This window comes from Hemicordylus capensis, chromosome 2, assembly GCF_027244095.1.
Source record: "Hemicordylus capensis ecotype Gifberg chromosome 2, rHemCap1.1.pri, whole genome shotgun sequence".
Lineage (NCBI taxonomy): Eukaryota > Metazoa > Chordata > Lepidosauria > Squamata > Cordylidae > Hemicordylus > Hemicordylus capensis.
This window is the reverse complement of record NC_069658.1, coordinates 381,015,508-381,032,323: the sequence shown is the minus strand read 5'-3', so window position 1 is coordinate 381,032,323 and position 16,816 is coordinate 381,015,508. Positions and strand designations below refer to the sequence as shown.

The 16,816-nt window shown below is 46.2% G+C and overlaps 1 protein-coding gene across 5 annotated transcripts in view; it reads right to left on the bottom strand.

The window, feature by feature from the left end:
• The window catches only part of DNAH9 (dynein axonemal heavy chain 9), a 330,190-nt gene that overhangs the window by 219,687 nt on the left and 93,687 nt on the right, over positions 1-16,816 (bottom strand). For all 5 annotated transcript variants that reach the window (XM_053297116.1, XM_053297118.1, XM_053297119.1 and 2 more), the window contains exons 30-32: positions 4,601-4,758; positions 3,254-3,392; positions 1,742-2,029 (exon numbers count right to left, since the gene is read on the bottom strand). In XM_053297116.1, coding sequence (XP_053153091.1) covers positions 1,742-2,029; positions 3,254-3,392; positions 4,601-4,758 — 585 coding nt within the window. The remainder of the gene's footprint in view (positions 1-1,741; positions 2,030-3,253; positions 3,393-4,600; positions 4,759-16,816) is intronic.

The following is a 16,816-nucleotide window of genomic DNA, read 5'->3' as shown; positions in this document are numbered from 1 at the left end:
GAGTACACCACAAGAGAGGTGATGCGTGACGGTGGTGGGTGCCTTGGAGTGGTCTGACGAGGCTTCTGAGAGGTGGTTCGAAGGCTACACCAGCTACCTCGAATGCATGGCTGACTCCAAAGAATGGCTTGCCAACTAGCCACCACCTTTTGCCCCTCAGCAGCCGCTCTACTAACCCCAGCTGCTGATGCCTGGGCCCTACCTGCCCGCACTAGTGGGCCTCTGGCCCCTGAAGGAGCACAGGGCCGTTCTTTGCTCCCCTGCAGGGACATGCACAGGCCCGAATGCCCCTTGTCCCACTGCAAGACACCTTCAGGGTTCCGCAGGCTGCTTGCGTGACATCCACGTGTGATACGCCCTTCAGACACCCGCCCCTCTCCATGGGCCCATGTACAGGGATGATGGGTGTCAGCCCAGCAGGCATCCCAGGGTAGCAATCCTGGCCCCCCCTCCATGCACGTGGAGCCCATGGCCCCACCACAAGCCTTTCTGCACCTGACAATCCAGGGTCCCCTGCAAATGGGAGAAGGGCCCTCTGGTACAGCCCCACAGCTGCCACTACTCAAGGCTCGCACCAAGACAAGGCTCATGCACCACACACCACCCCAGACCAGGAGCCTTGTAGCCAAGGGACATGTCCAGGGACATGTCCAGAAACACGCCGCCCCCAGCTGCTCCTTGCCTCGCAAGAAGAAGGTTGTTGTGCAAGGGGACCCAGCGCAGCAGCCACACTCATGCCTGGGCTGCTCAGAGGTGAAGGGGAATACCGGGGAAGATGGCCTTGCACAGGCCACTGCTCCCAAAGAATGGGGGGGGGGATATGAGGAAACCCCCACCCAATCCTCCCCCACCACATAGGCTTTCCAGTGCACCACTTAGCATGTGCCCTAGAGATAAAGGTTGCCACATACCAGGCATATCTGCACCCCGCCTTGTACTGCCTTCTGTTTAGAAGGCACCCAACAACGTATATAGCACCCCAACACAAGTTTGCAAAGCCTGAAACTACAAACTTTAAAGCCTGCACACAGCTTTCATAGCAATGTCCACACCCACTTGTTAAAAATCCCCCAAGTTGGCTGTTCTCCTCTCAAAAGTTAGGAAAGAGAATGTTGTCCGTCTGTCAGTCTGAATAAAGCTGGTTTCTTTTTTCATACTGCCACCAAAACCATTGCCAGCAGTAAAAGGGAAAGGGGGTTCCTGTTGGGAAAGGACTGGTTACAAGGACTGAGCCAGGAAGACTAAAGCATGAAGTGGGGCCGATTGTGAGCCACAGCTGGATAAATTACCGATCCTCTCCCTGGGGTGTAGCCATGCTTCTACCTGTGAGCTAGGCTTTTTCTAGAGAATGCCTCTGCTGCAGAGGGTATTGGTGGTCTCTCCCACTCTGTAACAAAAATGTAGGATTACTTTAGGCAGGTGCCTGAGAGCTGAGAGAGAAAACTGCCTATATTCGCATTCCTTTTTTAAAAAAAATTATCTGACTCCAAAACAGCACACAAACCTGAGAGGGAGAAATCAGGTCTGGATAAGAAAACAATAAGGGTGACCAAGAGTCAACCACAGAAGACTCTACAGAAAATACATTTTTAAAAATGATCCTGAGATATACTGGATATAATGGCACACATACCATTACACATGACAAACCCATTTACACCGTAGACTCTGTTTCAAGTTAAGTAAGAAAATAGCAGTGTTTTGGTTTGAAGACTGGCTAAAGGGAAAGGCAGGTCCTTACTTTGAGAACAAAGTTGTCTTCTGGTTGCAGCTTGAGTTCCAGCACGGCTTGTTTCACAAAAGATTCAAAACTGGGGTCTCGCTTTCTTGGGACATCCAAAGCAGGGAAGAGGTCCCCAATTAGACCCATGAACACTGGCATGTCATCTGTCACAATCTTTGGGATATTGAAGTCCCGGAGAGAGCGCATCAGTACTTGGTCTTCAGGGCGGTCTGGATCACCTCTCTTGAGGGATCCAGCGACAACCAGGACTGACTTGATCGCACGTAAACCCCAGTCATAGTGATCCTAATGGAGGGAAGTGGAGAGAAGGAAATCATTCATATATACTTAACCCACACACCAAAGTACAACTCGTTACGTAAGGCCCAATGTATCTGCAGATCACAGCATGCTATCAAAAGAGAAGGAACTAACCTTCATCTTATTCTACCTTTGATCCTCAGCTTGCTGCTGGGAGGACTTGAAAGCCCAGCCTCCCTAGGCAGCAAGCAGTCAATACAGAGCCAATGAGGTGGAAGAAGCAAGGAGGTGAAGTCCCAATGGGTCTGACCTAGAAATCCAAGGGAACTAGTGTTGTGTTTGAAAGATCCCCATTTCAGGAACAGCAAGACTCACACACGTCCATCTCCCCTCTCTCTGCCCTATGCACTTGGCAAAGGAAAGCAATCATGCAGGAAACTATATAATCAAGAACAACTGTTCCCACTCCATCTTGTAACATGCTTTTGAGAGAAAGGATATAGAAGCTGGTGTAACATGATGGCTGAGTGAGCTATGAATCAGGAAGCCTCCAGTTCAAATCTTGCTTCTGCAGTGAACTCACTAGGTGTTCTTAAGCAAGGGATGAACATTAGCACATCAACATTAATGGTTAACATATGCTATTGTTAACTGCTCAGAGATGAACGTTTGAGGCAGTGTACAAATTTGATTCATAAACAAACAAACATGCAAAAGTGCTATGCAACTGCTAGGTACTATTATTAGGAAGTGAGATGCGTCATTTGGGTTGTACACAAAACTAAAATCTGTCCATATTGCTTAACCAGAGAAATTTTTCTCCTTCTCTCACAACACTAGAACCAATGTTCTATGTCATCCTATGAAATGGAAGGTCGGGAAATTTAGGACCGACCAGAGGAAGTACTTTTTCACACAGCAAATAATTAATCTGTGGAATTCTTTGCCATGGGACGTGGTGATGGCCACCAGCTTGGATGGCTTTAAAAGGGGCTTAGACAAGTTCATGGAGGACAGGTCTATCAATGGCTACTAGGTTGGTGGCTGTGGGTCACCTCCAGCCTCAGAGGCACAATGCCTCTCAATACCAATTGCAGGGCAGTGGAGCAACAGCAGGAGAAAGGGCATGCCCTCACCTCTTGCCTGTGGGCTCCCCAGAGGCATCTTGTGGGCCACGGTGTGAGACAGGATGCTGGACTAGATAGGGCTGTACTTATGTTCTTACAACTATTATCTGACGTTATACAACAAATGAAATCTACTACATACCTGTTTGGACAATAGCTCTTTGCACAACTGGTAAAGGGTGATGAACTTTCTAGCTAACAACCGAGCTTCTATGAATCCTTCTGCCACCAGCATGATTTCACAGATCAGTTCAAAGTCTGGTACAACCATTGCACATGGCCTAGGAGAAAGGTAAAGCTGTTTTTTCAACTTCTAGAATGTCACAATATTCACACACAGAAACAACTGGAAAGTACTTTCTTAAAATCCACATAAAGGTAAAGTGTGCCGTCAAATAGGAGGCGACTCCTGGCAACCACAGAGCCCTGTGGTTGTCTTTGATAGAATACAGGAGGGGTTTACCATTGCCATCTCCCATGCAGTATTAGATGATGCCTTTCAGCATCTTCCTATATCACTGCTGCCTGATATAGTGATTCAAACCAGAGTTGCCAGAACCTAAGGGGTATACTCGTGGGTCAAATGGGCCATAAGCCAGAATTTAGCTTTTTTAAAGCCAAATCTGGCCACCTAGAAACTGGCAGCCTCTGGCTTACTAGTCAAGTCATTTCCCCACTGTGCCATTAGGTGCACAATAGCAACAATCCTACATGTTTGCTCAGACAGTTTAGGGGATGAATGGCAGTTCAGTCCCCAAATAGCAGAGCAAAGCCAGTTTGGGGAGAATTCAGCCAAGCAAGAGGTCTGGAAACAGTTCTTTAAGTCTGAAGAACAAGGATTTATTTGGAAGTTACAAAAGGATAGGAAAGCTGAGCTTAAGGCTGAAAGCGGAGAGAGACTAAACAAACAGCCATCTCTGGAGACAAAATGGAGACTAACACTGAAAGAACAAATTGGGGAGGAGTCCAGCACTTTTATCCACGACCCTAAAAAACCCCAGTGGTCACTATGAAACATTGCAGCTGAGAGCTGATACTGCCAGAATCCTAGCTCCAACAGATAGGGCCTTGCTGAAAGGCACAAACTAAAGATCATATGCTTAATGCAGCCTGAGGCCTCCAAGACTAACCCAAGATTAGCCACTTTCCTTCATGAACCTGAAGCTCAAGCACTGGACTAAATCCTGGATTGAGCATCTTGTGCCTGCTTCTCCTGCTCTTGTCAAGGTAGAATAATCTAGCTATGTAGATCGTTGTAGCCAAAGGGCTGGACATCTTGCTGTGACACCCAGATTCAGCTCCCAGTGCAGTTATGGCTTTACTGAACTGAAAATGGGCAAGCTACCACATCTCAGCATCAATTTCCCATCCATAAAATGCAAGTAACAATGACTATTGCTGGGGTAATGGGGCAAGCACTTTAAGGCGCTAAAGCGAAATGCAGTCAAAAATATCACAAAATCTAAGATAAATTAAGCCTATAACTTACCTGAAAAGAGCTTTCAGGTTCTCAGGCAGTTCTGTGCGACCTGCATAACCAGGATTCATAGTAATGAAAATACCAACAGAAGGAACCAATTTAATGTCTTCCCCAAGGAAATTAAAATTCTGCTTTTTGTCTCTTATGGCATCCTGTATGCTCTTCACCTGAAAATGGGGGGAAATGGGACTGCTTTAATTCAAGCATAAGAACCGATCTCCTCTTACAGCAAATCAACTCAGCAGATTTAATAAAATGTATCAACACATATAAAAAGTAGATTAAAAACTCTGTGTGGCATCATGATGTACAAAGTAAAACTGAACTTTTTTTTTTTTTACACAGCAGCATATATACAGTATCAAGCTGAAAAATGCCTGCTGTTAGTCAAGAGGACTTGCACCACTTTGAATATGATTGCTGTTCAAACTACTGCCATTATATGCAAACCCTATCATAAGGCAGCATTGGACTCTCGCCTGCCAAAAAGGCAGCCCTAAGGCTTTGTCGGTGTAGTTTTCATCTACTGAATAAGTACAGCCCTCCTAGAGGGAACCAGGGGTTCAACTAGCTCAGTAACATGTTTCCAACAATGGCCAGCCAGATGCTTCCAGGAAGCCCAGAAACAAGAAACAAAGGCTACAGTTCTCCCCACTTGTTTATCCCCAGCAACTGGAATTCAGAGGTGCACTGACCTTCAACAAGGCATTTCGGTTAGGGTTAGTCCTGGTATTCGCCCTTTTGCCAATTCAGGGTTAGCCACCCTGCCGGCAAGGCCTCAGAGACAGAACAGAGGGTTGATACCACCCGGTTCCTCCTCCTGTGTGCCCTTCTGGTTCTGGCCTCTTCCCAGAGGACCCAAGAACTCTCCAACCCCAGCCTGCCCTTATCATTGGCCCTGCCTTCCTTAAATTGCAGGCCAGACATCCAGATGTCACCCCTCCCTTCCACCCCACCCAAGGCTTTATTAGTTCTTTATCTTTTCTCTATATCATCTCCCATACCTACCTCCCTGCTGCTCTCCTCCAACCCTGCTTCCCTCCGCCTGCTCCCACTGGCCTCACTGGAACCACCCAATGGTGTTGGCCTCCTGCTGTCATCAGGAGATGCCCACAGCGCATCTAGGTCCCAGTGGCCAGTCTGATCACCCGGGCTAGACAAAGCTCCATGGGCTGGCATGGAGGCATCTGGGGAAAGAGCTGCCATGCTGCTATTGTCTCGCCGCACCCCAGCTGATTCTGGGACTCCTCCATCCCCACTGCTAAGCGGTGGAGTAGAGGTGGCCGGATATCTTGGCTATCACAAGGTTGTTTCCATGAATTTGTCTAATCCTCTTTTAAAGCCATGTAAACCAATGGCCATCACCACATTTGTGGCACTCAATTCTATATGTTAATTATGCATTTTGTGAAGAGGCACTTCCTTTGGTCTGTCCTGAAACTGCTGCCAATCAATTTCATTGGATGACTCCAAGCTCTAGTGTTGTGAGAGAGGGAGAAAAACATTTCTCTCCCCACTTCCTCCACACCATGCATCTCCAACTAGATGCTTATTTTCTAAATGAAAAAGCCCCAAACACATTAGCCTCTCCTGACAGGAAAGATGTTTTACTCCCTTGATCAAGAGTTCTTTTCTGCATCTTTTCCAACTCTACAATATCCTTTATGAGATGGGGCAACCAGAACTATACACAATGACTGACTGCAGTGACATGGTAGGGAAAGATCTCCTTGCGCAAGCCCACTGTATCACAAGGAGGGAAAGTTTAGTGTCTATATCAGGATTTCACCCATGAAATGTACTGTAATGCATGTGCCAGTCCCTGTGTAGAAGGCATGGGACAGCCATCTTGCCTGAGAGTGAGTGGCTTGTATAAAGCATCCTCTCTCCCTCTCATCTCTGCTTGAGCTCGTTTTGCTTAGTGAGCTAATTAGCTGCATTGCCTTATCAGCGTTCTGTGGGAGAACCTTGCTCATTATACTGTCTCTCAGTGCACCTTGCGTTGGCCAGGCTTTGCGCATATGTGTCTATTAGCCAGCAACGATAAAAGACAGCCCCTTTAGACTGCTACTTGGATCTCACTGATGGATGGACTAGTGCGCAAGGGCCTCGGACCACTGCCAAAAGCCACATCCCTTGCTACAATGGGATTCCCCAGTAGTGTGTGTTTTGAGGGATTTAAGCCTCTGACCTCTTTATCTTTCTCAGATTAAAATGACATATATTCACCTTCTGCCTGCGTGTGCATGTCTCCCCATCTTGGACCCAAGAAAAGAACCGTGCCTGCATGGCACAACACTGCTGTGCAACGAAATGACAGCATTTGGAAACCACTGGGGCTGCTGCACACATGGAAGGCAGCTCAAGCAGTGATGTGCAAATGCACACTTGTGAAATGACTTACAATAATGCATGCACAGTTGCACAGTGGTACTGCCATTGTAAACATGTTTCCATTGGTAGTAGGGCTGCACAACTGCACACACACTGTTTTAAGCAGTTGTGCAAGTGTGCTCTCGCACAACACCCCTGGAGTAGCTTCCATGTGCACAGCAGCCCCAGTGAGTCCCAAATGCCAGTGTTTCACTGCACATCATACTAGTCAATATTCCAAAAGCAACTGCATCGCAGATGTTAAGGGCATTGCAATACTGGCTGTTTTATTTTCAACCTCTTTCCTAATAAGTCATAACATGACATTCGTCTTTTCCATTGCTGCCACGCACTACGTGGACATTTTTGCTGAGCTACTTGCTAAGTTCCTGAAAACTATTTCCTAGAGACTCACAGTCAGTGTCAGCATACCTTTGGATTTTGTTGTTGTTGTTGTTGTCCCAGTGTGCACTGCGTTATACAAACTGAACTTCATTTACTATTTTCTTGCCCATTCACCCAGGTGAGCCATGTAATTCTGGAACTCTTCTTAGTCTGCTTGGGTTTTCACCATCCTGAATGATTTGGTATCATCCACAAGCTTAACTACCTCACTGCTTACCCACAGCTCCAGATCAGTTATGAATAACTTTAAAAGCACCAGCCCCAATAGGGATCCTTCCTTCCTACCACCTCACTGACAATTTTGCATATTTCCCATCCTCACAGGTTGTCCAAATATTCACAACTCATAGAAAAATACCAAGAAATAAATGCACAATTGTGCAAGTCATCCAGTTCCTATAACCTGCAAAGCAGGTTGTAAATGTGTTTCCAGCTTGGATTCTGCTTGTCTGAGGTTGGTTAAAATCATCTTCAGTTCAGCACTGACCCTTAGTAAACTCACAGTGTAGACAAGCATGAGCATGAGAAGATGCATTGCAGTCAATGCATAGCAAAAAAAAAGCAGGGGGTTGCACTGGCATAGTTACAACCATATGGAGAACTGCTTCACACCAACAGTTTAGTGTGCTTTACTATCCTAACTGTGATTCCAGTAGCCACCCATGTGGCTGCTTGAATGTAAAAATCAGGCCAAATTGCCCTGACAACTACTGGCAGAACTTGATTGTTAGCATTACCAGTTCTCATACGTCATTAGAAAGTCCAGCAACAGAACTTGGCACAGGTCTATTTCCTACCTAATGAGGTAAAGAACCTGGTGGTACTTCCGGACAAACACCACTTTTTGGAAAGCAGGCTGAAGTCTGTGCTTGGAGTGTCTTTTTCTGTTTGTACATAATAAGGCTCCCCCGCTGCCCCTTACTAAATTGATCCACGCTTTCAAGACTTTGCTGCAACACATGATAGGCAAAGCTGACCTTAAATATTACTTGGAAGCTTCAACTGGAGCATTTCCAGACAGAAGGCTTTAACACGGGTTTATTGTGAGTTTGAATTTGCCAAAAAAAAACACCCCAAAAAACCCATGCAAAATAGAGCATTGGTTACTCACTGTGAAAGCTTCTTCTTGCTGCTGCATCCAAGGGCATCTCACATGTAGGATTATGCTCCTCCATGTGACTCTAGAAGGCAGGACTATGCAAATTAAGATAGGCTTTTTAAGTATGGGAGGAACATGACCCCCTCCCCAGTTCTTTTAGGACCAGAGGCGAAGAGCACCTCTACGAAGAAAAAAATCACTTTAAACTAGTGTTAACTAAAGACCAACAAATCCAAACTAACTGGAACTACCTATGGGAAACGGGAAAAGTCTTGTGGTGCCTGTCTAGGCTAGGCCTAGGATGACAGGAGGAAGAAATATGCAGGAGCAGATCAAAGCAAAAAGAGACTAACCCTTCAGAGTATCCCTGTAAAGTATCCCTCCGCAGGGGCGAGGGGCCTATTAGACTGGTCCGCCCGAAGAGGTTACTGGATCCAGTAGGATTCCAAGAAGCCTTGGAGGGATTTAATGTTGGCTCTGCAGGTGATCCTGTTGATGCCCTGGTTGAAAACTGGAACAACTTGCTCACCAGGGCAGTAGACACAATTGCTCCTAAGCGTCCCCTCCAACCTGCTTCAAAATTGGCCCCTTGGTATACGGAAGATCTACGGGGGCTGAAGCGGCAAGGTAGGCGACTGGAGCGCAAGTGGAGAAAAACTCAACTCGAATCCGACAGATTATGACATGGAGCACATTTAAAGATCTATGCTCAGACGATACGTGCGGCAAAGAAGCGGTTCTTTTCTGCCCGTATTGCCTCTGCGAGTTCACGTCCAGCGGAGTTGTTCAGGGTTGTCAGGAGACTAGTATCTGCTCCCTCTCCCTTGAACCAGAATTTGGAGGCATCAGTTACCCGCTGTGGTGTGTTTAATGAATTTTTCGCAGACAAAATCTCTCGGATTCGGGCCGACCTATATGGAGACTCCACAATTAATCTGATGTCTGAACTGGAGGTGTCCGACAACCCCTCTTATACGATTCCGCTGGATCAATTTCAGTTTGTTATTCCTGAGGATGTGGACAAGCTGCTTGGAGCGGTGAGGCCTACCACTTGTCCTCTTGATCCTTGTCCAACATGGCTTGTTCTATCTAGCAGGGAGGCTGTTATAGGCGGCCTGGTAGAAATCATAAATGCTTCTCTGAAGGAGGGCAGGATGCCTCCTTGTCTTAAGGAGGCAATTATTAGACCTCTTCTAAAGAAGCCTGCGTTAAATCCCTCAGAGCTGAGCAATTATAGGCCAGTTTCCAATCTCCCATGGCTGGGCAAGGTAATTGAGAGGGTGGTGGCCTCTCAGCTCCAGGCGGTCTTGGAGGAAACTGATTATCTAGACCCATTTCAAACTGGTTTTCAGGTGGGCTATGGGGTGGAGACTGCCTTGGTTGGCCTGATGGATGATCTCCAATTGGCAATGGACAGAGGAAGTGTGACTCTGTTGGTCCTCTTGGATCTCTCGGCGGCTTTCGATACTATCGACTATAGTATCCTTCTGGAACGTCTGAGGGGGTTGGGGGTGGGAGGCACTGTTTTTCAGTTGTTCCGCTCCTACCTCTCAGATAGATTCCAGATGGTGTCGATTGGAGATTGTTGCTCTTCAAAATCTGAGCTTAGGTATGGTGTTCCTCAAGGCTCCATACTCTCTCCAATGATTTTTAACATCTACATGAAACCGCTGGGAGAGATCATCAGGGGATTTGGAGCTGGGTGTTACCAGTATGCTGATGACACCCAGATCTACTTCTCTATGTCAACTTCTTCAGGAGTTGGCATATCCTCCCTAAATGCCTGCCTGGAAGCAGTAATGGGCTGGATGAGGGAGAATAAACTGAAGCTGAATCCAGATAAGACGGAGGTACTTATTGTGCGGGGTCGGAACTCTGGAGACGATTTTGATCTGCCTGTTCTAGATGGGGTCACACTTCCCCAAAAGGAACAGGTTCGCAGTCTGGGAGTACTTCTGGATCAACGTCTCTCCTTGGTTTCTCAGGTTGAGGCAGTGGCCAGGAGTGCCTTCTATCAGCTTCGGCTGATACGCCAGCTGCGCCCGTTTCTTGAGATCAGTGACCTCAAAACAGTGGTACATTTGTTGGTAACCTCCAGACTGGACTTCTGTAATGCACTCTACGTGGGGCTGCCTTTGTACGTAGTCCAGAAACTTCAGTTGGTCCAGAATGCGGCAGCCAGGTTGGTCTCTGGGTCATCTCGGAGAGACCACATTACTCCTTTGTTGATGGAGTTACACTGGCTGCCAGTAGGTTTCCGGGCAAAATACAAAGTGCTAGTTATTACTTATAAAGCCCTAAACGGCTTAGGTCCTGGGTATCTAAGAGAGCGTCTTCTTCGCTATGAGCCCCACCGGCCACTGAGGTCACTTGAGGAGGTCCGTCTCCAGTTGCCACCAACTCGTTTGGTGGCTACACAGAGACAGGCCTTTTCGGCTGCTGCCCCGAGATTGTGGAATGCGATCCCTGCTGAGATACGATCCTCCCCATCTCTGGCAATTTTCAGAAAACACCTGAAAACACATCTCTTCAGCCAGGCTTTCTCAGCTTTTTAAAATTTGTTTTTAAATTGTTTTGATTGTTTAATTGTAGTTTTATGAATTGTTAATCATTGTTATGTTTTATAATTTTTATTTTAATTATTAACTTATTTTAAGGTGTTTTAATGTAAACCGCCCTGAGCCTTTTGGAAGGGCGGTATAAAAGTTTTAATAATAAATAAATATAATAATAAATAAATAAAGTAAGCACTGGTGCTGCAGGGTGGCCTGAGACGCCCTTGGATATAGCAGCAAGAAGAAACCTTCACAGTGAGTAACCAATGCTCCATTCTCTGCTGCTGCAGACCAAGGGTGTCTCACGTGTGCGGACATACCACAGTCCAACCAGGGAGGGAGCCCCACGCCTACTCTGAACGGAGAACATGCTGGAGAACCCACCTCCCCAAAGCTGCTCGGGCCTAGGCGAAGGCATCCAACTTGTAGTGTTTAGTAAAGATAGATGGCACCCATCAGGTGACTGCCCTGCAAATATCCTGTACTGGGGCATTTGTAGAGAAAGCTGCAGATGTAGCTGCAGCCCTGGTAGAGTGGGCAAACATCTTAGTGGGCACCCTGGGGTTTTGGGACTCATAGGCTAGAGCTATGCATGCCTTTAACCACCTAGCCAATGTGGCGGGGGTGACAGCCTGGCCCATGGTGCGAGGTAAAAAGGAAACAAAAAGTGATTCAGCATCCTAATGTATTTTGAGCATTTCACATATGTTTTAAGGCACCTCCAGATGTCCAGTTTGTGCCAGGCCTTCTCTGCCAGGTGAACCAGCTTAGGGCAGAAGGAAGAGAGAATAACGTCCTGTGACATATGAAAAGAAAATTTATTTATTTATTTATTTATTTTACATTTTATATCCCACTCTTCCTCCAAGGAGCCCAGAACAGTGTACTACATACTTAAGTTTTTCATCACAACAAGCCTGTGAAGTAGGGTAGACTGAGAGAGAAGTGACTGGCCCAGAGTCACCCAGTAAGTATCATGGCTGAATGGGGATTTGAACTCGGGTCTCCCTGGTCCTAGACCAGCACTCTAACCACTACACCACGCTGGCTCTTAGGACAGAAAAAGAGGTCTGGAATAAGCTTTACAGAGTCTGTGGAAAAAACACACAGGTTTTTATGGAGAGATAAGGCCCTGAGCTCAGAGACCTTATGGGCAGAGGTAATAGCAATAAGAAAAACCAGTTTAAAAGAGAGTAGGTGTAGCAGTATAGTGGACACAGGTATAAAGTGAGGACCCTGGAGCGCTTTCAGGACCATATGCAGGTTTCACACAGGAAAACAATGAACCACCAGAGGTGAGAGGAGAGTGGTGCCTCTCAGGAAACGTCTTAAGTGGGGATGATGTTGTATGGATCGTTTAGAAGTCCCTGAGATAAGCCCCACCAAGGAAGCGGGCTAGTGCTTGAGGGTTTTCGCTGATAGGTCCAGACCATCTTGAAGAAACTGTAGGAGACGTGGTAGCCAACCCCACCCCCGAGGTACTCCATGTCGTGCAGACCATCGCAGGAAGGCCCTCCATGTATATTGATAAATTCTGTTAGTGGAGGGGCGCCTGGAAGTGAGCATTGTGTTTTGTTGTGTGTCTATGAGGACCCCCAGGTGAAGAAGTTGGTGTGCCGGGCTAAACTGGCTCTTTTCCCTGTTGATCAGGAAGCCATGTTTTTTGAGCACCTGTAGAGTAGACTGTAAGTCCCGTTGGGCTGCCTGTGTTGACTGAGATGTTATAAGAAGATTGTCCAGAAAAGCATAAATCCTCACACCTTGGAGGCGGAGATGTACAATCACCGGAGACAGGATCTTGCATGGGGCTGATGACAGGCCGAATGGGAGGGCCCTGTACTGATAATGGATTCCTGCATAGAGGAAACGCAGCAAGTGGTGGCTGTTTTGGTGTAGAGGCACATGTAGGTATGCCTCCTTGAGGTCTATGGAGGAAAGGAGGTCTAGGTGTTATAGTGCTTCCGCAACTGATCTTAGGGATTCCATGCGGAACTTCCTCCTGCGCATGAAGCAGTTTAGGTGTTTTAAGTCCAGCACCGCCCTTAGGGAGCCATCCTTCTTGGGTACTGTAAAGATTATAGAGTAAATACCCGTGCCCTGCTGATCTAGTGGGACAGGCTCTATGACTCCAATTGCTAACACGTGTTGAATCACCCCCTGCAGGCCTTGATGTTTATGCTGAAGGCAGGAAGTTGGAGTGGGAAGGAAGCGGTGAGGGGGTGGTTTGGTCAACTCTATGAAGTAGCCCTCTTTTACAGTGGTAAGAACCCAAAGGTGGTAACCTCCCAGATGTGCCAGTGTGAGGAGAGGCAACCAGCTAGGGGCATCCTAGCTACTTTTTGAGATCCTAACCAGTCTGAACCGGTTCAAAACGAACCACCCCCGGTTTGGTTCGAATCCGAACTGAACCAGGGGTGGTTCGGTTTGAATCCGAGCCGCCGAACCGGAAGCGGTTCGGATCCGAACCGGTTCGCACATCCCTAGCCAGCACACACTAATACCACTGTGTAATGGCTCTGCATATCCAACATCAGAGGTGTATATTCATGGCAAAAAGCTTATTAAATAAAACATCCACTGCTTTGAGCCAACAATGTTATATACACATGCACTCGTTATTCTAAGGCATAATTTTACTTGACCTGAAAGTTAAGTGAGATTTTCTGAATTGCTGCCTTGAATGTTTAATGGCAATAGCGATGCATCTAGTAAAACACTTGCATTTACTTGCTAACTTCTATTCTTGTCTGCTATATCCTGCTGTGAAGCTCATACCTTTGGACCACTGATTCATCATGTGACTATTATCTTTGGAAGACTTAACGTCATGAATGCTTTTCTCAATGCATTATTTTCCAAGAAGAGAAAGGGTTCAACACCATTTCTGTTGGTTTAATCGCAATATTAATAGGCTGCCTTCAAATACAGCCAATTAATTGCAATTCTAAGACATTTCCAAGAGACTCATGCTTCACAAGAGACATCCAAATAATTATTTCCATATTTACATTCCAAATTGAACCTAGAATCATGGTGATGAATTTATAGCAACACTGCTTATTCTATTTCAATAGTCTAATTAATCAAGAAAAGTATGAAAGATTGACTCAGCTAGGGACTCCTTGTCTAAGTATACCCTTTCTCCTTTAATCAGATACTACCCTTTCTAGTTTCTTCTGAGCAATGTACATTACCAAACTCATCAGTGACTAATTATGATTACATAGATTCACAAAAGCATTTCCCTCATAACTCTCTTGACTAGGCTTCTGGACTTCTTTCTGGAATTTCCAGTCTTCCTTAAGGAGTTACATTAGTGCTGTTGCCTTTGTCTAGCTTGTGCTACACATTAGGGATGTGCACAGAACAGGCAGGGGCCAGTTCGAAGGTGGGGGGGTCACCTTTAAGGGTGGGGGAGGGTTCACTGACACACACCCCACCCCCGCAGCCTTCCCCTGCCAGCGCTCTCTTAAAAATCGGTCCAGCAGGGCAGCAGTGTACCTCCCTGCCACCCCATTCCCTCCTCAGACTGGAAGTGACCAGAAGTACCCTGTGCGCATGCACACACCCAACGTGTGAGTGAGCCTGATGTGCATGGGATACTTCCAGTCACTTCCAGACTGAGTGGGGAATGGGGCAGCAGGGAAGTACACTGCTGCCTTGCCAGACCAGTTTTTAAGAGAGTGCCGGCGGGGGAAAGGGACCCCCCCCAGCCCTTAAAGGTGCCCCCTCCTCAAACCAGCCAAACCACCGGCTGTTTGAACCTGTTTGGAGCAGGGCACATGCCCCGGGCGCCACTTGAAGGGGGCGCCATTTCTTAAAATTAATTTTTTTTTAAAGCCTGCCAAAAACAAAATGGCCACCGTGCATGCTCAAATGGCCTCTGTGAGGCCCTAGGCCATACCAGGCCTCACAGAGGCCACTTGAGCATGCATGGTGGCCATTTTGTTTTCAGCTGCCATTTTAAAAAATATATATAATTTTAAAAATGGCCACTGCACATGCTCAAATGGTCCCTGTGAGGCCCTAGAGGCCAGCAGGGGGGAGGGGGACCTTTGCAGACCCCCAGCCATGGCCTTTAGGAAGCCCCCCGAAGGGGCTACAGGTAATCTTTTTTTAAAAAATTAATATAATATAAGTCATTGTACACATATTCAGATATCTGACTTGTATGTGACCTTCAGACTTGTATTTTTCAGCTGATATTATGGTAAAGTTATCTGAAAGATGGGTGTCAGATGTTTGGACAGGGGGCGCAATTTCAATGCTTGTCCTAGGCGCTATTTTCCCTAGATACGCCTCTGGTTTGGAGGCCTGTAAAAGGGCCTCCAAACAGGTTCATATATATCCCTACTACACATCCCCAGACCAGAGTGCTAGTTAGCACTAGTAAGAGCCAGTTCATGCAACAGTTTAAGCTGTGATCATTCCATAAAGCTACCATGGGCAAAGACCATTTCAGTGAATGATCCAACAAATCTTCAAACACATTTTTGGGATTGTGACTCACTATCTCTAGAACAGGCCTGCTCAACTTTGTCCCTCCAGCTGTTTTTGAACTACAACTCCCATAATCCCCAGCCTCTATATGGCCAGTAACCAAGGATTATTATTATTATTATTATTATTACATTTATATCCCGCTCTTCCTCCAAGGAGCCCAGATCGGTGTACTACATACTTAAGTTTCTCTTTCACAACAACCCTGTGAAGTAGGTTAGGCTGAGAGAGAAGTTACTGGCCCAGAGTCACCCAGCTAGTACCATGGCTGAATGGGGATTTGAACACGGGTCTCCCTGGTCCTAGTCCAGCACTCTAACCACTATACCATGCTGGCTCGCTGGATTATGGGAGTTGTAGGCCAACGTCTGTAGAAGAGCCAAAGTTGAGCACCCCTGATCTAGAAAATCATTTAAATGTGGGTTGAACAAGAAAATTGAGGCACGTGCTGAAATGCTGAAATTACTACAGACCCAAAAGTCAACCTGTGAGAGTGTTGCCATGTAATAAGCTATCATGTGAGTTGGCCCTAATACTGTCTCAACATGTGCCACATCTGAAGAGTATGAGAAGGAGAGGCCTTCCAATAACTGCATTACCAGTATGTACTGTAGTTTCTATTATTACTGAGCGTTCCTACAACATGGTAAAATGCCTACCAGCTATAATCACCCTTCTAGACCCTACAGCTTGCAAGCTCATTTTAACAATTTCCACAAAGAACAACTGTATATATCCCTACAGTGTATCTATATTGGTATGGATAACCTACCAAAGAGCAAAACAGAATTATTAAAAAGCCATGCATTTTCAATACAGATGAATGTTCCCAACAGCTTGGTCAAAGCTCCTAAAATCACTTGTTTAAAAACCCAAAAAACCTACACACACCTCACTGATGGAATGGAATGGAATTTCTCAGGCTCTCCAATTTAAAATACAATTCCCCTTCCACCTCTGCTATGAATGTCAGTTCACTACTACAACAGCTCTTTGCACCCCAGGTATTAGAAATACAAATACTCCATACCCTATTCAGATGTTAAATAAAAGATGCTGTGCTTGTGTACAGTGTCTAAAATGGGACTGGAAGTCCTAAACCAGCCTATTCACTCACCCCTATCTCCGTGGCACTCACCGATATACTGGCATTATGTAATATAGCAAATGCTGCCTACAGAACTAAGCAAAGTTGCTGTAAGGAACCCCCTCACAGCTATTAAAAACTAAGGAAAACAAGCTAACTACAAGAGTAATCCTTCTCATCAAGCTATATCTCCAAATTATATAACC